The sequence below is a fragment of the Oryzias latipes genome, chromosome 21 (genome assembly GCF_002234675.1).
Source record: "Oryzias latipes chromosome 21, ASM223467v1".
In the NCBI taxonomy this organism is placed as follows: domain Eukaryota; kingdom Metazoa; phylum Chordata; class Actinopteri; order Beloniformes; family Adrianichthyidae; genus Oryzias; species Oryzias latipes.
The window spans coordinates 26,961,313-26,985,382 of NC_019879.2; the positions used below are offsets into that span (position 1 = coordinate 26,961,313).

A 24,070-nucleotide genomic window follows, 5' to 3' on the forward strand; every position below is an offset into this window, starting at 1 on the left:
TGTTTTAATTTTCAAACAGTTACATTCACTGTTGGGTGGTATTGTTGTCTCTATCATATTTGAAAATAAATAAATAAATAAAAATAAAATAAAAACGGCGAAAGAAAAGAAAATGGGGAAAAGGCAGTTAAACTCTTCATTAATGTAAATAATATGTCCACTTGGAGGATTTAACTTACTTTAGCTTACTCTCCTGTGACTTCACGGATTCGTCTGGAATGTCTTCTTCACCATTAGTGATCTAAAGCGGTAAAAAGACGGAAGTACTTCATCATTATTTTAAATAAACGCCTTTCTTTGATTTTCCCAGAAAGACGTGCGCTCAGTCAAACGAGCACAGAACAACAGACTTTATCATTTAGGCTACGTGCTTGTTTTACAGGTGCCACTCTCCTGGTAAGTAAAAACAATGTTTGTAGATTTTCATTACAAACTTTGAAAATGTATACATGAAATAACTGAAATTATTGCAGTAAGGTAGACATGCTCTTACGTCACGTTTCAAACACAGAGATAGTGGCTTGAAATCACGAGGTTAGCTTCTTTATAAAGTTTGATCAATTTAAATATTTGCATGTAATTTATCCAATATTTAAAAAAAACAAAAACACTGGCTTACCTGCCAGATGAAGAGAAATTCAAACTGTTGCGCGCGCCTCGAGGCTCTCCGGATTAATCTGCACGTTCACTTTGGGGGTAGTTGTGCTGCATTCAAGTGCGCTGGGAATTTGCAACTTTACTTGCCCCGACCTACTTAACAAAAACACACACTCGGGGGGTTTTTAGTATTAAAAGTAAATATTTAGCCTTGTTGTTTTACATATTTTCCTGACATTATATAATATATATTAAAACAAGTTCATTTTTAGAACAATATTTTTAAAAAGTTAAGTTTTGAATAATTTATTATCATGTTTTTAAATGAGGATAGTACTTGATTAATTTCAAGCATTACAGTCAAAGCGATAAAACAATTCATAGAGATTTATCAAACTCATTACAGAAATGATTAAATAAATAAAATATATTTTGTACTTCATCAAAGTCGTTATGCTTTTTATGTTCACTTGAGCTCATATTGTGAATTTTCTTGCAGTTACAAACCCTGAAGAAGTCCTGCACCGTTACCAAACTCTGCTGAAAGAATTTTGATGGACAAAAAGCACGACCCTCAGGCCAATAATGTGTTTTTTGGAATGCTCCTTTGTACTGTTTTGTACTTAAAACCTATTTCATGGTGATGACACTTTGTATGCTGCAGACATGTATCATATTAAAGATTGTTGTTTTCACTGCTGTCTTGTTTCTCTTTAAACTTGCCTCATGTTACAAGAAGTAATCAGGCCAGTATATTTTTTTTACAATGTAGTTACTTTACCCTTACCAACAGGTTAGCATTGTCTCATGTGGTGAGGTCAGAAGACCAAGTGTGTTCATGTACACTGTACGGGAAGGTAATACGTGTACATACCCAGCATTTACTACTGAAAGTACCATGTAATAGAGTGGAAATAGGGCTGACTTTCTTTTACAGTTACAGTTTCATTGTACTTAACGGGTAAGTACCAAGTACTATTCAAGTGAACATACCCGGTATTTAGTAATGAAAGTACCATGTAGTTGAGTGGAAATAGGGCTGATTTTCTTTTACAGTTACAGTTTCAGTGTACTTAAGGGGTAAGTACCAAGTACTATTCAAGTGAACATACCCGGTATTTAGTAATGAAAGTACCATGTAGTTGAGTGGAAATAGGGCTGACTTTCTTTTACAGTTACAGTTTCAGCGTACTTAAGGGGTAGTTTCTGTGGTAAATTGATGGTAAATACCATGAAACATGCAGCGAGTGCAGACCTAAAGGTCAAGGTACTTTATTTGTACTTACCTTGTTCTTACATGTGGTAAGTACCATAAAAGACACCTTTGCACAACATGTAAATACCCAGTAAGAATATTATAAATACCCAGTATGTACCACATAGGTATGAACCAAATAGGACCATATAAATATACAGTAAGTACCATGTAAGTACAGAGTAGACACAAAAAGTACCATGTAAGTACCCAGTAAAGTCCCGTAGAAAGTACCATGTAAACACACTGTAAGTACCCGGTAAATTCCATAAAAAGTACCATGTAAGTACCCTGAAAGTACCCAGTAGTTACACTATAAATACCATGTAAATACCACTTAAGTACACTGTAAGTACTGTACTGTAAAAGAAAGCGTTACCAAAGGGTTTTGACATTCTACCTTCTACTGCTTATTCCCTACGCAGCGCATAAATGTGGCACCAATAACGGGTAACAAAAAGGCCTTCCATCTTTAAGATACTTTACTGAGAACAAACACAAATATCTGTGCTTTTCATGCTTCTTTCAAAATCATCCATAAACACCAATTGTAGATTATTATTGGACCTTTGAGGGGAAAAAATCCATATGAAGCAATTCATTCAGAAATGATCCATAACTTGGATAACTGTCATCTCGTATTACGCTCTGCATGGATAACCACTTCTACGGAGGTTTCAGTACTTAAAAAAGCAGGATTTCACACTGATGTAATAGTTACCACAGTAGCCCTTCAGAACAAATAGCTTAACTTGTTAAGAAAGTGTCAGATTGGATATGTGTTTGCTGGCTACACATTACCACTGTGAAATATATATAAAAAAAGGTTTTTCAGGTTTTTTTTGTTTCAAAGAAGTGCAAAAAGCTCTGTGTGGATTCTTTTATCTGAGTTTCAGTGAAAAGGTGACCCTGCCTTGTAGTTTTTTTGATGATTTATGACAATGTAACGCGAACGCAGCCCTTATTAGGCGGGCAGTGCCTTCGATGGGCTGCTCAGTGAAGTAAAAGGGACTTTTTTTTTGCAAACGAAGCAAATTCTACAGCCAGTTTTTTTCTGTCTAGGCTATTTTCTTGAGATGCAATAGGATTTGTGCTTCCATATTGCAATATTTAGAAAGCAAAATGTTAAAAAGGTTAACTAAAATACCTTCAACATGACAGTTGTGTGTTGTGTGCAATTTTTAGGCGTTCCGGCAGTGTTTGTGGCCATCTGGGCGATTGTTAGGGCTACTCTAGCAGACGCAAGGTAAGAAAGCAATTCACATTTATACAATATTTAAAAAGTCATAATCTTAACTCATCATAAAAGACTGTAAAAATCAAATCAGACTCCTAACAGAAAAACGTCCCAAGGTTAACTTACAATTTTTGAAAAAAATGAAAGTTAAAGTGATAAAAACAAAGAGATGCCAAAATGTGGTTTTATTGTGCGGACATTTGTGTCATCACTGACATGCAATTACACTATTAAATATTTACTGTGCAACACAATTACACATAAAAGGAGGAAACAGTCCAACTGCTGGAAGCTTCGGATTCACGCTCTGCGCAAGGAATAAAAACTAAAAAGACACAATCAGTGAACTTTAAGTGCAAAGGAAGAGAAGCATCTGATGAAAATTGCATCCTTTCTGCTGTTCAGTAAAAAGGAGGAAACCTTCTGCTTTGCTGCTGCGGTTTGCAGCTTTTATTGATTAACAGATAAATGCACAGCAGAAGCAGCCAGTATTGGGGATTGTTTTTTCTTTGTTTATAACAGTTACCTTATTAGAAAGCAGAGCAGTCACAGAAATATTTCAGATCGGGCTCAGCAGGAGTTTTAACATGGCACAAGTGTAAGATCTCAGACTGTGCCATCTTGAGCAATCTTGCCACATAAATAAAAAGAAAATAATATAAAACTGCCTCTCTATTTGTGCAACACTTTCTAATGCTTCTGGTTATGTTTCTGTAATCCTTGTGCTATCCTAGGCACTTTAACATTGGGAGTTGGGTCATCATGACCCACTAGACAGTGCTCTGAACCTTTTATCTTCAATGATTTGTGATCTTCACTGGTGTCCATGGATTACATGAAATCTTTCCACCTTTATCCACCTTTGTCATGGTAGGCAGAACACGTCAATGTAAGGGTGGTCATCTAAGATAGCACAAGGGTTAAAGTATTGGTCAACTGGCAGTTAACCGGGCTGTAGAAAAAAAAACACAACCCACATCTTTTTTGTTTCTCCTATGATCTTATTGTGAAGGAAGTTTTAGTTTGGAAAACTGTTGGATTCTCCCCACCACATCCAACTCTTTCTTGATGCATGTCAAGTCGCTCAGTCACGTGTCAAAAATTCATCCGTTATTTTCTTTAAGCGGCCGAGCCAACCAACTAAATTCAAACCCTCAAGCTAGCAAAGTCAAGTTGGATTTACGTTTATGCTTATTTTTAGAAGACACCAGTTTTACTGACCATTTTTTTTCTGTATGGAAATATGACCATTTGTTAAGGACATGGAGAGCAACACAAAATACGGCTGCTGCAGATTAACCGCAGGGAACTTTAGATAATACAAAAAAATCCTGACACTGCAATTTAGAATGATTAAAAATTGATGCAGCATTAATGGAAATGATCAAAAGTAAATATGGAATTATAGAACAAACATCTCATCTGCCAATAGTCTACAAAGAGAGGCAAAATCTGATGAAGCCTGAAAATTTAAAGATCCACTCCAAGAAAAAGTGTTTTTGGGTAATTTAACATGGTATTGTGAAAATTTTCTGATGATAAAAATTGCATTTCTTAGTATTAAATGCTGCTTGTGACATAGCTGCTGGTGCTGGGAGGCCACAAGCTTCCTGCTCGGCTCTGTTCCGACAGATACAGTCTATTTCCAAAGGCATTCGCTCACCCAACTATATGATTAGAATCAGGTGTCCTACTCACTTGGCCTGGCCACAGGTGTATAAAATCAAGCACTCAGGCATGCAGACTGAATGCTACCTGTGCAACAATTCCAGTGGTGAAATTTCCTCGCTCCTCAATATTCCACAGTCAACTTTCAGCTCTATCAGAGCAGAATGCAAGAGTCTGGGAACAACAGCAACTCAGCCATGAAGTGGTAGACCACGTAAACTGACGGAAAGGGGTCAGCGGATGCTAAAGCGCATTGTGCAAAGAGGTCACCGTCTTTGTGCACACTCAATGGCTACAGAGCTCCAAACTTTATGTGACCTTCAGATTAGCCCAAGTCCAGCACGCAGAGAGCTTCATGGAATGGGTTTCTATGGCCGAGCAGCTGCATCCAAGCCACACATCACCAAGTGCAATGCAAAGCGTCGGATGCAGTGGAGTAAAGGACGCCGCCACTGGAATCTAGAGCAGGGGAGACGCCTTCTCTGGAGTGATGAATTACGCTTTTCCATCTTGTGATCTGATGGAAGAGTCTGGGTTTGAAGGTTGCCAGGAGACCGGTACATTTTGGACTGAATTGTGCTGAGAGTCACATTTGGTGGAGAAGAAATGATGGTGTGGGGTTGTTTTTCATCATATTTCCCCTTAGATCCAGTGACAGGAACTCTATATGCTTCAGGATACCAAAACATTCTGGACAATTCCATGCTCCAACCCTGTGGAAACAGTTTGGAGCGGCCCCTTTCCTCCTCCAACATGACTGTGCACCAGAGCACAAAGCGAGGTCCATGAAGACCTGGACACAGAGTCTGGTGTGGATGAACTGGAGTGGACTGCACAAAGTCCTGACCCTGATAAAACACCTTTGGGATGAATTAGAGCGGAGACGGAGAGCCAGGCATTCTCCACCAATAAAACAAATTCTTAAAAAACACACTCCTCAACCTTGTGGACAGCCTTCCCTGAAAATTTTAAGCTCTAATAGAAGGTGGACCGACGTCATATTGGACTCTATAGATTAGGAATGGGATGGCACTTAAGTTTATATGTGAGTCAAGACAGGTTAGCGAATACATTTGGTAATATAGTAATATAGTGTACGTCTTTGTTTTCCTCATCTGAGGTGGAATCTTGTTCAAAACTGTACGGTTGGATAGCTCTGATATTGCGATATAGAGAGTGCGATATAGAGAGTGTAAACAAAGGCATGATTGGAAGTCAGGACAGGCTTACTCCGTCCCACAACTCAGTCGAATTTCGGATTAACTCCTGCCGCTCTGCTAAAACTATGTGCTAGAAAACGACAGCTTCTTTAATTTGGCCTTAAAATGGCATCATCTAAACTAAAAGACTACTGGGATTGCTTTTACAATAGAATAAAAGATGATTGGAGTGGGACTTTAAGAATTTCTTCAAAAAAGTAACATGTATGAAAACAACATGTGTGACTTCTGCTTTCTTTTGTGAGCCACACAGCCCACAAAATTGCTCTTTTTGATCAAAGGGAATATAAAGCATCTCCATGCGAGAAATAAGTGTCTCCATAGTCTGGCATGGCAGCAGAGGGGTTTTCAGCTCAAAAGAATACAAGCACAAAGTACAAAGCATGCAGATTTACAACCACAGGAACCAAACAAAGGGTTACTATGAAGGGAGAAGTGGACCATGATATCAAACGATGAAAGAATCCGGGAGCTGAGATCCCTCCACGAAGCACCAACCCAACACCAGGAACAGCTGTTTCTAACCAGAAAATGAACAAAACTGAGAGAAAAAAACAGCACGACAAATATTTTTCACCTGAAACTAAAGCTTACACTCACTGAAGCAATTTGTGTCACATGTTGGCCTTAAAAACGATCCTCCACTGCTGCCCCACATTTCCACTTATAGCTGAGTGAATGCCTCACACCACCACTGCCAGCTTTCATCCTGACCCACATTTCCTGACTGGACAGGGGTTTTAGGCACACTTTTGCATTCTAAACCATGTGAAAAGAATTGCGTAGAGGGCTTCCATTTACAACCTACTTATGTTTTGTATTTGCATCTTCTGCAGGTGCTGGGAGTTGAGCGCCGGTAATGTTAAGTGGATCTACCAGGTTCCCATCTTGACAGCAATTGGGGTGAGTGTATAACATAATGATTTTTTTTTTGTGTGCAAAAAAACACCAAAAAAGCTATCAACTGAATTTAGGTTTTTATTGATTATTGATTGATTGTTGATGGAAAGAAAAACAAAGACAGAAGGTAAATTTCTGTTTGTCTCGTTTTATGAAGAAGTAACCCTTTGGAAGAAAACTCTGGCTTTATAGTGTGAGAACTAAAAAAAAACTATCTTATTTATCAACTACTTTATTTATAGAAATCCAAATTTAAATAAAAAACAAAGAAAAATAAAGAAAACCAGAGGGAATCCTCTCGCATTTTTCTGTCTGTGGACATAAAAGCAACACTCTTTCCGCTGTGCTCAACTCCTGCACCTTTAATCATACCTAATATTTTCTCAATAGATCCAAAGTAAACAGATTTCCAACACAGCTTACCAAAGGAGATGTCTTTAATTTCAGAGTTCTGTGTGTCACGGCAGCTTTCATTGTTGTAATAACAAATGATTCCCTCACAATAAATGGAGTTAACAAGATAACAAGATATGCTTTTCTAAAGCGGTTCCTCCTGCTGAAATCCTGAGGGAAACAATTCTGACAGAGACTGATAAACACGCAGCTCAGAATGCAAACACAGCAAAGCAGAAAACCCAATATTTGTTCAATAGAAAAACGCTTCTCTCATTCATTTATAAATGTGCCAACAATACAAATAGTGTGGTCATTGTTTAAGAAAGAAAAGCTATTAAAAACCTTTTTGTTTTTGAAGTGCTGCAGTTTAAAAAAATACTTTTCAGTTTTCATGTTATTTACGCACCAAGGTTAAAGTGATCCTGTCTTTGTTAGGTTAACAATAAGGATTTACATACTGACTTTCCTCGGGTCATTAACCCTTTAACACTGGAGCCTATGAGCTCCAGTGTTAAAGGGTTCTTTGGACTACTTTAACCTTTCAAATGTTTACTCAATTACTGTAATTCCAACGGATGCTGGAGCAAAGAAAAACAACTTTTGGGGGATTTGCAACACAAAGTGTGTGATTGTGTCACAGAGAAAAGTGACTTTGAGGCGTTATGGATAACTTCTTGAAGTGTTCCATAACACTAACAGGAATGCTGCACATGCATTCTTGAATGCGCATTAAGCCTATGGTGTTCAAACTGGACAAATAGGGAGGGTCTTCTTCATCTTATACTGTTTACTAACACATGTCCGCCACCCACAGCTGAAAGATGCTTGCAGCAAAATGTTGAAGCGGTCCAAACCTCAAGAATCCATGGATAAATGTATAAAATGTATTAAAAAAACTTGCTGGTACATATGTCCAGACGGGCACACACCACAACTAACATTTATCATCCATGATCAATTTTCAAACAGTTGACCCATTACTGAATTAAAAGAAACGGCATCCATCTGTCACTACCAAATCCAAGTCCCTTATTGGTTAAGTTAAACTTTTAACGTACATTCAATGGCCACACGTTTTGTATGTAGAGCTCAAAAATGTCTTAAAAGTGTGCGCAGATAGGCTTAAACGCGAGAGTTTTGACCGCCGACGAAGGAAAAATGCATTTGGAAGGGGTTAGCTTGAAAGCGTGTTGCTGAGGGCGATGTGAATGTAGCTTGATGGTAGCTCAAAGAATTCGCATCATTTTACTTTGGCAGAGACAGCTCCGCTGTTTGTGGTTTAAACATTGGCAGTAGTAAAAATATTGACTAGAAGAAAAAAAGACAAAAAAACTGCCTAATGAATTTAAGTTAATAAAAAAAACACGGTTAAGGGTAATAAAGCTAATAGGTGGACTAGTTAGACAGAACATTATGTCTACTAGTTCTGGTCAGTCAGAATCTGTAGTAAAAGCATCAGAGGACTGTCTGCTGTCGGCTCTGGCAGATTGATTTGACAGTAAAAAGGGAAGAATTCAGGCAGAGTTTAGTTTCCTCCCTCAGCCCTTCCCTTTCCCTTTGGGTTTGTGTTCTTCAGCAAATAGTGTGTATACAAAAACAAACCTATTTCACATTACGTTATAGATAGGCAAACCCCTTCCAGGATCTGACTTTGAGTTTTGAGCCTAGAGTCAAAACATGATGAAGAGTTGTGCTAACTCGCATCCATCCATCATCCTCCAGCAGACTTCCAGCCCACCTGGATCCCCTTGATATGATAGTAGTGGCTGCTTTAGGCTGTGCCTCAAACCTTCCCAGCTAGAGAGACCCCAGATAATCTGCAACAAAACAAAAAGTCATACTTCTGCTGTCTACAGCCTTGGGTTTTTACCCAATTATTTAAAACAGTTTTGGGCCTCAGGTGAAGTTGTGTTGTTTAAGTGTGTTTAGCTGTGGATTTCGATTCATTTTTTCTTTTCTGCAGACGCTTTGCTAAACTGTCAGTCATTACTGACACTCCTTTACTTGTTTGTAAGCAGAATGCATAGCTCCACTTTGGGAAGTGAGTCTGTCCTAACCTTAGAGCAGTATCTTTTTCCACCTTTGTGGGAAACAGTTTTAAACTGGAATTGTTTTGAAAACACACATTTTCTATTTTTTGAGGCCAATAAGCCACTCATTCATAAATACTAAAAAAAATGTGAATAATTATTAAGCAGTTATACCTATATAAATATTTTTTAATATTTTATAGATTTAACTTACTTTAAAAATAAAATACACCCTGTGTCAAATCAGATTTTCCGAAATTATTGTAATAACACATGCAAAAAAAGTGAAGTGAAACATGACGCCTTCATCACTTTATTCATTTTTTTATATATTTTAGAAAATCTATACATTTAATTGCAGTCTTATTTACTTTACCTCATAACAGCAATAGGACCAATCAGAAGGTAAGAATATGGGCTTAAAACTTATTTTAATAATAAACCATTCTGACAGTAAATTAAACCTTTAAAAATCTGTACAGCCATGGCAACACTGCTATTGTTTATTTAAATCATTAGCATTTTTCTTCAAAGCCAAAGAGCCACAATGGAGGGATAAAGGAGCCTCATGTGGCTCCGGAGCCACAGGTTGCAGACCCCTGGTCTGGGTGGTTGTATTTCATTGGTACAACAAAATAAAAAACATGGCAAATGTTTTGCTACCATTCACTAACACTGAATGGCTCCCAGAGTGCAGCTCCTTTTGAACTAAGAGGCTGCCTTATCTTTAAACCAATCCACTGTGAGCACACATAGCCAGAGCCTGCGGCGGATTCTAGTTTTAAAGAAAATGTGGAATTTAGCAGACATGGGGTGTTTTTGCAGTTATTCCGTTTACTTGTTCGGAGCGTTCGGTGATGTAACAACACAGAATGTGTTTCATTGAGGCATCAGAGCAGATCTGAAAAATGTTAAACAATTTTGAAGTACGTCTGTTAAAAAACAAGTTCTGCAAGAGGCCAAAATGAAAGTTTAGATTCAAAATGCATTAGTCAATATGAAGCTAAAACACAGTTAAATGCTACATGTAGTTGATCAATAACGTGTTTTAATTGTAAGATGAAAGAATGAACTCAATTCTTCAGTTGGATTTATTACGGTAAGATAATTAACCTGCAGTTTTGTGGATTAATGTTGGGAAAATCACATTTCAAGTCTATGACAAAAACCATCCAAAATCACAAAGACCAGTCTAAAAGAAAATTAGGAAGCTGGCATGTGGCTCAAAATGGAACAACTGGATGGCTCCAATATTGCTCGTCATTTTTGTTTTCACCAGTAATGTTTGGTTGGGGTTGTGAGGGGCTGTAAACTAGAGGGAGAGCATGTAAACAGATGACCACTGGGAATCCTCTGAAAATCGGTCACAAGATGATCAGAGTGGGATCACAGTGCCGAAGTAATCCTAAGGTCCTTTAAAATCCAAACATCCATGCAGGCTGCTCACTCATAAGTCTGTTGTATTTCAAAGAGGCAGGAAAAGATTCAGCATTAATACCAATTTTTGATAAAGTTCTGTTCTTTAAATCACAAATCCGTCTTCCAGAGTCTTGTTTACCAAGAATTTTGGGACTTGTTGAGATGGGACGCTGAGGATTTTTTGGCTAGATGAGTGGAGTCAGGCCCCCACTGAGGGATACTGTTCCTTCAGTGGTATCAGAGAAAACCTAAAACTCTTGTGATTAGGAGAGGAATTATTTCAGGAAACAGAGCAGCTGACATCCCACAGAAGGTTTTTCCTCTCCACTGTCGCCTTTTGCTTGCTCAGTATTGGTATTTATTGTTCTTATGTTTAAGCTGTTATCACCCAATTAAGAGAATATGGCTTTATTTAAAGATCTGGACTTAATTGGATAATAGCAATCATCAGAATCAAAGCTGTTTTTTGTTTTTCTTTTGCTTTTTGTGCGTTGAGACAATCTCAGTTGTTAGCTGGCACTTTAATAAATCAAGTCTTTTCTTTCAATTCAGTTTATTTATAAAGTCCCACTCCTATCATCTTTTGAGCTATACTTTAAAAGTGTTCCCAATGGTCTTTCAATTATGATTATGCCGTTTCAGCCAAACTAAAAATAAAACCTGCTGATTTTTAGAACATAGTTTTTAGGACATAAAAATGCAGGAGTTCATTTAAAATTCAGCTCTAAAATGTGGGCGGGACCCTTTCCCGTGACTGAGAGTTGTCTGTTTACACACTGTCCCACTAGCTTACAGCCCCTCACACCCCCAACCTAACATTACCAGTGCAACAAAAATGGTGAGCAGTGTGAGGCCGTACCAGATTCCAGCTCAGACGAGGAAAACAAAGACGTCCATGGGTCTATTTGTCTGCCAGTGGACACATTGGAATGGAGAGGAGCGGGGAGCTTGTGGTCCACCCAGCATGTTTTGGTGTGCTCCTGATTCACAACAAAATGAGAAAGGAAATACTTAAAATTGCTATTTTAAACGTAATTTTATTTATATGAATCACTTTATTTCAGACTCAGATGACAGACACAACGTACAAACAAAACAAAAAAATGTCCTCCATCATAAATACACCAAAAACACCATTTTCCTCTTAGTGAGGATTTAAGCCGATGGTGCTAAGTAACAGTAACTAAATTAGCCTAAACTGTTTGTAAAATCTGTGAAACCAGAATATGGTTATAAATGCTTATTTTATTTTGAAGGGAAAGCTGTTAATGATTTTAGTAGACTACTTTAATCACTGTAAATTTATTGCATCTAATCCTCTAAGAGGAGGAGGAAAACAAGACAGCCAGGAATCAATAACCCAAAGCTTAAACCATTCCATCTGAAATCCAATTAGAGCACATTCTAGTTTAAACTGTTGTAATCTTATCAAAAGATAGATAGAGTTTCAGCAACGTTTTTGGGAGTGCTTTCAGTGGGGAACTAAAAAAAAAACTTTTCGGAAAACAGAAACAAAATGGAGCTGCCAAGAGCTCAGATCCTGCAGAATAAAACAGACATGACATTAAGACCACGGTGAAAAGTCAGTGTTTGTCTAATACGGAGGGCAGACTGTTAAACCTACTCATGGTGACCTTTCCTTACATTGGACATTTGAAGACAAAAACAGTTTGGTTTATTGCAGCATGAATTCGTTTGTGGGATAAAATGAAGACACGCCATAGGTGGTTGAGTAAAATGACAAACAGGTCCTACAGAGCACTCACCGAGTCTGGCAGCACACTCTAAAAGACTTTGCATCATCCACCCAGACTGCCACACCGATCTTAAAGCAACAGGGAAAGGTGTCACCAAAGCACTGAAGGTGCAATTAAATGCAGAGCATGACACAAGCAGCCAGACAGCTGTCACTGGGGACAGCGTGGCTCTCTCCAGGGGTGACAGCCCCCTTCCTGCTGTGTGCGGACTGGTTGTGTAAGTCACAGTCAATTTGTTCATTCAGAAAATAATATTCATAAGTAGTTTTTGAATAAAACAGAGTCAGGTGTTGTTTTAAGTGTAAAGAATATATTATGGAGTGAAAGAAAGAACACAACTTTAGTGACTCTTTTACATTATGTAACCTTTATTGAATGCATATTTTAAATGGCCTATATCAAGCTATTCTTAAGCCTTTCAGAGTAAACTATATACATGTATATGATAAGATATTACCTTTGGGACACTAAGGAATTCATTTTATGCAGGTCATTTTCCTACCAGGAATTAAGATGCTTCTTTCTCTGAGGCTCCGCCTTTTGCTCCTTGTGGGTGCCGCCCATTTTATGATGTCAACCTAGAGTCGGTGTCCAAGAGAACAAGTGGGCGCTGAAAACTCTTTCCATGTTTTGATAAGATTACAACAAGTGGGTGTGTGTGTTAGCCTTGGGGCGGTGCTGGCAGCGAAGAGACCACAAGCTCCCTGCTCTGCTCCATTCTGATGCATCCACTTGTATGTACGTCTTTGATTTTCTCGTCTGAGCCGGCTCGAAACTGCACGGCTGGATAGCTCAACATTTTTGTTACACCACCGATGTTAGATTGGGGGTCTGAGGGGCTGTAAGCTAGTGGGAGAGCGTATTCACCGATGTGGGGAAGCAGGGCATAATCCTAATTGAAAGACCACTGGGAATTATTTTGAAATGGATCCAAAGATGATCGGAGTGGGACTTTAAGCTAAAATTATTTTAAAGTCGCAGTCTACAGGCACTGCTGCATGTGTTATATTAAATGGATGTGAAGCTGCGCCCAAATAAACCCATTCTTATAACATTTCTGCCACCTGAAAAGGCCTAATCTACAGTCCAGGCTTCTTGTCTTATTGATTAGCTCATTAAAGCCTAAACAAGCCTAAACAACTCTCGCATAAACAAGTCTAGTGAGGCCTCCACTTCTTAAAGTCAGGACTGTCCTTACGGGTGGATATGGGATGTCTGCGGCTGAAAAATGGGCAAACCCGTAAGGGGAATGCAGGTGATCCACAGGAAATATCAGCCCGTATAGAGCAAAAAGCCTGTAGAGCTTTCAGAATGAAAGCTTATAGATAACCTTCAATGAAAATAGTGGTTTTGATATTTTTAGCATGTTCTTTTAGCATTCTTCTTATGATGGTGGACATTTATATAGAGAGAAAATTGAGCTTTAAATTGCATTTTTAGGTATTTATTCATTAAAATAGTTGGGAATCAGGAGCAGACCATAAATGCCATTGGAAAAAGCTTGTAAATGTGACAAAGGTGCTACAATCTGCTTCATTCCAATGCAATGTGGCTCAAAATGGTACAACTGGATAGATCCGATATTGCTCGCCATTTTTGTTGCTTCTCTAATGATAGGTTAGGGTTTGTGAGGGGCTGCAAGCTAGCTGGAGAGAGTGTAAATAAATGGATCATGGGAAATGCCAACATTCCCGCCCACAACTTAGAGGGAAATTTCTGATGAACTGCTACCGCTCTGCAGAAACTATGTCCTAGCAAACCACATAATCATAACTAACATATTCGATTACCTGCTGGATGAGTTCTTGGATTCAGTTCAGATTCTGCCCTTGTGAAGTGTGACACTCACAGTGGTTACCACTTCACTCTTACTACACCATGAACTGTCTTTACTTCCTACTTGTACCTGATTTTTTTTCTGTACCCTAGTGTGTTTATTTTGAAATTTTTCATCTTTCTTCCCTCCTTTGACAGCTTGTAATAAAACGTTTCTTTTCTCTGACATATCTGGCAGTATAATTAGCTAAATGTGACAATGATCCTGAACTTCCCTTTTTTTAATCCTCCTTTCATTCAGTTAGGTTCAGGGGGTTGATTGTCTACCTCAAATGAAATAACTGGTTTTCTTTAAAGCATTTAAAGTCCCTTCTGGATGTTACCAGTTCCCGTTATTTATTTTAATCTCCTTGCCTAAATTGAGAGGTAAATCTCTGTCTCTTTCCATCGTCGTCTTCTGCTCATTGAACTCCTCAGTGGATAGAGGCAGCCAACTGCTGATGCATATCTGCAGATGCAACAGTGGTTTGTTCCTATCCGCTTTTTAAAACTCACTTATCTCAGATTGCTAAATAACATTTCAGCTCACGCTAGCATCTGAGAATCCTAACTCCCAGGTGGAAAAACAGTCTTTTTAGTGTTTTGCGATGCATCGATTTACTGTTTTCTGACACTTTCACTCTGGGACTGTACTGACAGTGTTGCATCCAAAAATCCTTGAATCCTGAGTGAAGAGCTGTAATACTGTTGATTCATCCAAAGGCTTTAGGCTGGTAATGTTCCTGAACACCTTTTGTTTAAGATCCTTCAAAGGGGTCCTGAAGCCAGCTGTTCATTTGTTCTTAAGCACGGCAGATAATGTGATTATGTGATAACGTAATGGCACTTTAAGCATAGGAAAGCTGTTTGGATTTTCTGCTTCTGCTTTTGCAGAAATCGTTTTCTATGACAAATCATGAGAATTAAGACCAACATTTTGATGCGATTATCACTAAGATTTCTCTATGGAATTGCTTTGTTAGAAAAATGTAACAAGTTGTCAGCTGGCTATTAAAAGTAAGTTAATCAAGAGCAGATTCTAAGTTGTCATTGAACTTCACATTTTCTATGCTTTTTATAATAAATAAGGACATTTTTATAGACTCTGCAGACAAATGCTAAAAAATCTCTGTACTTTTTAATTGTCAGCTGAAACTTGCATTTTTAGTACCACAGATGCTTTTAAAAGTGACCAATAGTTGAAATAGCACAATAATGCTTTTTTTTTAATCTATGTAGCTCCTATAGAAAAAAATAAATTAAAAAAAACAAAGTTTTTACATGTTTTTTTACAGTTGATCACATGTTTTGCAGTTGACCAGGTTTATACACTTTTGCAGCTGTATTTGTTTATTTATTATTTAATATTTATTTCTTTATTTTATACGAATCTCATTTTTGATGATAATTTTTAATGATAATTTTCACAATAGTTTTTAATAATTTATTATGAATGTAATTTTTGATGTCCTTTTTTGATGTTCAAATATATAGATTATTTCTGAATGTCGTTTTTGCTGTCACAGATAAATGAAATTTCCCCATTGTGGGATTAATAAAGTCGTCTGTCTGTCTCTCTGTCTGTCTTTCTGTCTGTTTTGTTTTCTGATTCTTTAGTTACGAGGTGTACATAAAAGAAAAGAAAAAACGTTAAGGTTTCAAATCAATGGTGACAAAAGGTTCTCAGTTTTTATCTGTATAGTCAGTCTAACCTAAATATCTCCAAAGCACTGCATACTACTGAGTTACCTTCTTTTTGTATCTACAGGTGACATTTGGGGCTTTTAAAGATACCTAATGTAAAGGAGTGGGGCTCTGGGAATTGTACTTATTTGTGGGTTAATTATTATCATTTATTTTTACTTGTCCGGTCCAACAGCTGAGCAAACTGATCTTGTGTTGGACAAATTTTACTTTTACAACATGGGGTTATGAATCTTCTGACACACAAGGTGTGTATTTTAATAAACCCCTTCTGTATATTAGACTAAACTTTATTACATTTTTACTATATTTGTAACCGTCTTTTGTTGGACCGGACAGAAAAAATGAGGAGTGAAGAAGAGAGAGGGATGTTAGAGGGTTAGGGGGAGGGAGGAACAATTTTTTTTGACGAGATACAGTTTCTTTTTCTTTGGATGTCAGAAGTTTAAGACAGAAAAAGTGAAAGTGATTAATAAAAAGACAAAGTCTATCTAAAATAACATCAATCTTTTCCTTCTTTTGTTTCAGTTAAACTTCATTTTGTTTGTGAACATCGTGCGAGTGCTGGCCACTAAGATTCGAGAGACAAACGCTGGGAGGTACGACACCCGGAAACAGTACAGGTTTGTATTAACCCTACTGCACTGATTAAAAAAAATTTAAAGAAAAAACATTTTCAAGTTTGCTACTAGCTTCTGTTTTTAGTATTTTTTAAAACCAAAGATATCTGATAGTCTGTCTTCTCAACTTTCTCATAATTAGTATTGTGTGAAAAGAAAAAAATCCATTGAATTAATCTGAGTAAAGCTGCTGCTGATATTTATTCCTTTCAGAAACATACTTCATGTTGTATTTTTCCCCCAACATCTAATTTCTAAATGCATACAAGCAAAAATGTTTGAGCTCAATGTTATGGAGGATCCCAAGAGACAAATTGAAATAAATACGTACACCATTAAATTATTAAATAAATGTGTCATTATTATTTAGAATTGTCATTAAATAAATTCAATTGGAAATCAATAAAGAAATGTTTAAATATTTGTGACAATAAAACATTAAAATAGCCATTAAAAAGCACATTTATATTAGTATATAATATATAGCATATTAATGTGGACTAAAGGGACATTGATATATAAAAAAACTCAAAGAAAAAAAAATTCTAACTGCTGCTCACTTACTGACTGAGTTGTTATTATTTATTTAATGACAGTTTTAGATAATTACATACGCATGTATTTAATAATTCCAAAATAAATATATTTATTTTAATTATTCCCTTCCTGCCCACACTGGACCATGAAATATTTAAATATGCCTTGAAATATACAAATGTGCTTTTTAATGACTACTTGCATATTTTAATACCACATGCATTTAAACATTAATTTATTGATGTCCAATGTTCTTTTTTGATTTCTAATTTCATTTATTTAATGACAATTTTAAATAATGAAACATTTATTTAATAATTTAATGGCATACATATTTATTTAAATTTGTCTCTTATGGTCCTCCATACAATGTTTTGAATCAGAGAGATTTGTATAAAACCTTTTGCCATTTATTGCTCTTAAATCTTCGACACATACACTCATTGGCCACTTTATTAGGAACACCTAACATTTCTAATCAATCACATGGTAATTCATTTAGGCCTGTGGACTTGGTCCAGACGGTCTGCAGCTATGCAAAGCGAGCACCAGGATGAGGAATAAAGGTGATTAAAAGGACTTTGAAGGTGGCATGGTTGTTGGTGCCAGGCAGGCTGGTCTGAGGATTTTAGAAACTGCCTATCTACTGGGATTTTCACCCACAACCATCTCTAGGGTTTACAGAGAATGGTTTCAAAAAGAAAAAATATCCAGTGAGCAGTAGTTCTGTGGGTGGAAATGTGGTTCATAGAACGATTCAATGACTTAAATCGATCCAGAACAAACTTTAACCAGTGTGACTCCGAGATAAATACCAGAGTACTGAACAGTGCAGGTGAAGTTTTACCGATTGCTCCGATTTCTTACAAGATAATTAGATGTAAATAAAATGTGTGTACAAACAAACAAGTAAACAAGAATCAGTGTTGGGGAAATCATTTTTAAAGAGTAATTGATTACTTCACTTTAGTTACTGAATGAAATAGAACTTAACTTACTTTACTCATCCCCAATTTAAAAAGTAAGTCACTACTCAGTACTTTTTAAAAAGTGGTGACAAATCTTCAGCAACTGTTTGATGCTATCATGTTAATATGGAACAAGCTCTCTAAGGAAGGTTTCCAGTACTTTGTTGAATCCATGCCAAGGCAGTTCTGAAGAGAAAGTGGGGTCCAACCCGGTACAAGCAAGGCGGACCTCATAACCCTTGTGCTATCCTAGGCACATTAACATTGGGAGTTGGGTCATCTAGACCCACTAGACAGTGCGCTGAACCTTTTTTCTTCAATGATTTGTGATCTTCACTGGTGTCCATGGATTACATGAAATCTTTCCAACTTTATCCACCTTTGTCATGGTAGGGAGAACACGTCAATGTAAGGGTGGGGTCACCTAAGATAGGACAAGGGTTAAAGAGAAGTGGCTAGTGTGTATTCTAATAGCAGCTTAGATGCTAAGAAAACAGTTATTATTGAACTTTAAACTGGAAATTATTGCGCATTTTCCTTTTCAGGTATTTATAAATCACTCTCCTATAATCAAAAATAGTTTTGAGACTTCAACAAATTTGTTGGTAAATGGCGTCTACTTACATAGCGCTTTTTTACCTACAAGGCTCAAAGTGTTTTACAGTCACATTCACCGAGTCACACACACATTCACACACTGGTGTCTTGCCCAAGGGGCAAGATGGGGTTCAGTGTCTTGGCCAAGGACACTTCGACACATGGGTGTGCAAGGCGGGAATCGAACCTGTAATCTGACGATCATGGGTCGACCGCCCTATCGCTGCACCACGGCCGCCCGAACAAATTTGTTCACAGTGTTCCACGCTTCCGCAGTTGTCTGGAAATGGAAAATAATTTCTTTCCGGTCTCGAATCCTAACTTCACCAGGACCCCAGAGATGACATTAGGGCTAATTACTCTTAGGTTCCCATGAGGACAAGGGATCCACTCAAGGTGGAGGTCAGCATTAAAAGACACAAACAGATGCAGCTCCACATCTGCAATTATCTGTGGTTTACTCCCCTGCTGCTGCTGGCTTCAGTTTGTCAGATAAAAACATTATCATTTCAATGTCTCCTGAAAGGGGAGTCCAATTTGGCAATGCAGCAGGAGAGGATGCTTTGTTTAGACGAGCCGCAGATTCGTCACAGATGATGATAGTAATTTGATGAACTGAACTGTGAGCCATAGATTTACGCCAAATGCAGCAGGTGTCCTATCCCTCCACCCCCAGCCCTGCACCCCAAACCCTGAGTGAGGTTAGGTAAGACAGGGGTGACGTACAGAGGCAGAAAACAGTTCAACTAAAATAGCCCACACTGCTTTAAAAGTCTGGAAACAGGAAAATGAACGTTTGTGTGTGTGGAGAGAAGCACAGAAGATGTTCCTCATATTCGGCCCCTTCTTGTTTACTTTTAAGTTTAGAAAATAAGCCTCAACAGACAAAAAAATCTGGATTCAGTAAGAATTAGTTGAGTGACTTGACCATGAGACTGGAAGACTGTAGGATCTTGGATGTTTCAATACAAAAACTCTAATAATGGGAGCCAGTGCCTCCCCGCTGGACTCTTTGTGTAAAGAGTTGAATTGGTGGGGATTAAATCAACATATAGTTCACTCTGTCAGAGATTGGTTTAAATGCAATTAACTGTATTTACTTAAGTATGTGAGAACGAATGAGAATAATCCTTTAACCCCAGAGCTTTGATTTACTGTAATTTATTGACCGTTTATGCATTTAGCACAAAATTCAACAGATTATAAAAAGGAGAAAAGCAGCTTTGCTCTGACTTGCAACACTTTACAGAAGTGAAGTGTTGCAAAGCTGCTTCTTCTCAAGTTCAGAATCCGCTGGAATCATGGTAATTACAATAATGTTCAAAGATTCACAGTACTCTACGGTAAGAGCATCTGTTGTTTTTGTGTCTTCTGTGACGACGCCGGTATCAAAGAGTTAAACTGAGCTTGTTTCAAAGCTCTACACATAGAAAAGATCAAGCAGCATCAAATCAAGCAATTGATGTACAGTGGCCCCTTGCCAAATCTCGTTTGTCTTCTCATGGTCTCTCTGTTTGCAGATTTTGTTCAGTGCAATTTCCATGTTTTTTTTCTTTTCAGGGCACATTGTGCTCTGCCATCTGATTGGCTGTAGACCACTGTCAATCAATCTTCTGTACAGAATTCCGTTTGTCAAATGTACATACATTTTCAATTGCAAGCAGATTTATAGTTTCATTCTAGCGCTCTGGTTCACTGGGTGAACATGCATACCTTCTCACTGTGAAGCAAGAGGACCAACCATTGCAGCGTCCCAAAACATGATTAATAATCTTCTTGATTATTGTTATCAGTTAATGGGGACACCTTAGTCAAAACCTCAGGAAGCTTAAAAGGTAAATAATCTGTTGGAAAAAACAATGTTTTGTTTTAAAACAGAATCAACACTTTGGTTTGGAGGAGATAAAAGTTTGCTCTCCGATGATTTCCTTGTTATGGATTTATTTTGTGTTTGAAAAAAAAAACAGTTTCTCACCTTCTAAGAAATATTCTCACAAGCAGTTATGCAATCAAGCTTGGGTTTTCAAAGGAAGCGTTATTGCACTCTGACTTGTTAATCATGAAAGTTGTTCTCCCTTTCGGCAATAATCTTTTTAGAAAGAAACTTTTTTGTATTAGTAATAAAAGAGTCAATAAAGGGCTTTCACAAAAAGGATGTTTTACTTAAGTGAAAGTAGATTTCAAGCAACGTTTTTATAAAAAGGAAAGAGTGATCCAATAAAATAAAGTTTTTTATTTTTTTATTTACTGATATAAAAAGAAAAAAATAATAATTTGGGATTCTAAATAAAAGCAGCAATTTTTAACATGAACTTTATAAAGTAACTAGTAGAACCTTTACCATACAAAAACTTTAAGGAGTTTTTAGTGCAAAATATCTTAAACGTCCGAATTCATCCATCACACAGCGGAAATATGTGCTTTGGAAAACAACAAAAAATTGTGTTCAAGACCACTTTTCTTGTTCACCTTTTTGGCAAATTTCCTTCAAGGGTTGCCACAGTGAATCACTGATTCACACAGGCGGTTTATCAAAGATTTTTACGCCCGATGCCCTTCCAGAGACGGGCCTTTATTTCATCCGGGCTGGTGTTGAAGACCACTGAATCATGAATATTTAAACACTGAAATTCAGGGTGAGAGGTGAAATAAATAATTAGTTGATGCTGCAAACAAAATACTGCAAGCTGCATATTGTTGCTCAAAGACATTTTAAATTTGCAATCTGCCACATTACTAAAATATGCATGGGAAAAATAAGACCAATGCCAGAATGCCCTTCTCGCAACACTGGACTCAGTCTGATTTGATAAACTAATTGCTGATTGTATGTTTTTCTTTTCTGAACTGAAATATTGCATTTCTATTCACAGAAAACTGGCAAAATCCACCCTTGTGCTGGTGTTGGTGTTTGGAATCCACTACATCATCTTTGTCGGGATGCCTCACACGTTTCAGGGTCCAAGCTGGGAGATGCGCATGTACTTTGAACTGTTCTTCAACTCATTTCAGGTACTTGATCAGTTCTATATTGAACCATGTTCGTGGAGTTTCCAAAAGATTGTTAAAAAAAAATAATTTCCTGGCTGCTTAACCATTTGTTTCAGCAGGTGAATGTTTTTCTGCAACTGTGCCTCTATAACTAGTATGGGAATTGCAAACGGTTTAAAGATTTAGCCTGATTTCCACACTGTTTAATTCCCCAAACTCCTAAAATGACCTAAATTGACTGAAAATAAAAGCATAAATGTAAATCAGATTTCTAAATGCTGCAGGGAAAAGGGAAATGGAAATGAGAAGGGTACTTGCAAACACTTAATTCAATTTGTTTTATCTAATTAATCTATGAATGAAATTATAATTCTTAACAAAAGTAAATGACCTCATTTACTTTTTATTTTGGTAATCATTTTATATTTTCTCATTACTTATTTGAAAGAATGATGCCACGCATAGACAGTTTGTTACGTGAAACCAAGGGGGTTAACCCAGATGCAGGAAGAATCAGGAGACTAATGAACTCTTAAGGCTATTTAATGCCAAAGCGCTAAACCAAACAGAGAACATCCAAACAAAACGCTGCGACAAACATATGCAGGGACAGAGACCTTAAAAAGGAACCAAATCAAAGTAAAATGAGAACCAGCTGTGGGGAGAAGCAACAGACAGAGAAGAAGAGCGACCTCCAGAGGGAGTACGGCTGAGCAGCAGGAGGGTGAACGTATCATAACCCCCTCCCCGAAGTCCGGCTACCAGACGGACCCCGACGGGGCTGATCCGGGTGGAGGCGATGGAAACGGGTGATCAGCCCGGGGTCACAGATGTGGCGCTCTGGAACCCACTGCCGATCCGCAGGGCCGTAACCCTCCCAGTCCACCAAGTATTGGACGCCCCGTCCCACTCTCCTAGAGGCGAGAAGCTCCCGAATGGTGTAAACAGGTCCTCCGTCCACCATCCGAGGAGCAGGAGGAGGAGCTGGAGCAGGCTGGAGACTAGAGACCTTAGCAGGCTTCAACTTGCACACGTGGAACACTGGGTGGATCCTCAGAGAGGAAGGCAGCTCCAGTCGTACAGCCACCGGGTTGATGATTCGGGTGATGGAGAATGGGCCGATGTACCAGGGCTGCAGCTTCCTGGAACCACCCTTCAAGGGAACATCTGTAGCAGACAACCACACCTTGTCTCCCACCTTGTACTCCGGGGCAGGGGTCCTCCGACGGTTAGCCACCACAGTGAGCCGCTCCTGGTTCCGCAGGAGTTCTTGGCGGAACCTGCTCCAGGTACGGCGACACCTCCTCACGAAAGCCGCCGGACCCGAAGAGGAGGCCAATTGTTCTTGGTGCGGGAACAAGGGGGGCTGGAATCCGTACGCGGCCTGGAATGGTGAGTATCCTGTGGAGTTAACTAGAGAATTGTGGGAGTACTCTACCCAGGGAAGTTGTGCAACCCAGGTCTTAGGATTCTTACTGCACATTGCCCGCAGGGAAGTCTCCAGATCTTGATTGTACCTCTCTACCTGGCCGTTGGTCTGAGGATGGAATCCAGAACTCAGACTGACCTTGATCCCGAGGAGGTTGCAGAACTCCTTCCAGAAAGCCGCGATGAATTGGGGGCCCCGATCCGAGACGATGTTGAGGGGAAGTCCATGAAGACGAAACAGATGCTGTGAAATCAATGTTGCTAGTTCCTTGGCCGAAGGAAGTTTCTGCAGGGGAATAGCATGGGCTAACTTGGAAAAACGGTCGATGATAGTGAGAATGACGGTTTTACCCCTTGAGTTTGGCAGTCCAGTGATGAAGTCCATAGCAACGTGGGACCAAGGTCTGGACGGCACAGGTAGAGGGTGAAGTAGGCCGGCGGGAAGGGTCCTGGGGGTCTTCACACTGGCACAAACGGGACAGGCAGACACAAAGGCCCTTATGTCGGAGGACATAGTAGGCCACCAAAAGCGCTGGGCTATAAGAAACCCCGTCCTCGTTACTCCGGGATGGCAAGCTAGCCGAGAGGAGTGCCCCCACTTTAAAACCATGGTGCGTAGGTCAGATGGTACAAACAACCGGCACTCTGGACAGCCTGAGGGAATGGAGGCCGGATCAGGAACAGAAGCCTGTACCCTCCGTTCCAGGAACCAACGGGTGGTTCCAAGCACCAGGTGGCCAGGGATGATGGGTGTGGCCTCTGTGGGGTTCTCCTCCACCTCCTCCTGTTGGAATTGGCGAGAAAGGGCGTCGGGCTTGATGTTCTTGCTCCCTGGCCGATAGGACAGGGAGAAGTTAAACCGGTCAAAAAAAAGAGTCCACCTCGCTTGGCGAGGATTGAGGCGCTTGGCTGAACGAATGTACTCGAGATT

At 38.8% G+C, this 24,070-nt stretch overlaps 1 protein-coding gene across 1 annotated transcript in view; it reads left to right on the forward strand.

The window, feature by feature from the left end:
• The window catches only part of pth2r (parathyroid hormone 2 receptor), an 87,636-nt gene that overhangs the window by 52,537 nt on the left and 11,029 nt on the right, over nucleotides 1-24,070 (forward strand). Inside the window, exons 8-11 of the mRNA XM_004082021.4 lie at nucleotides 3,038-3,098; nucleotides 6,814-6,880; nucleotides 16,527-16,621; nucleotides 21,594-21,732. Of these exons, the coding sequence (XP_004082069.2) occupies nucleotides 3,038-3,098; nucleotides 6,814-6,880; nucleotides 16,527-16,621; nucleotides 21,594-21,732 (362 nt within the window). The remainder of the gene's footprint in view (nucleotides 1-3,037; nucleotides 3,099-6,813; nucleotides 6,881-16,526; nucleotides 16,622-21,593; nucleotides 21,733-24,070) is intronic.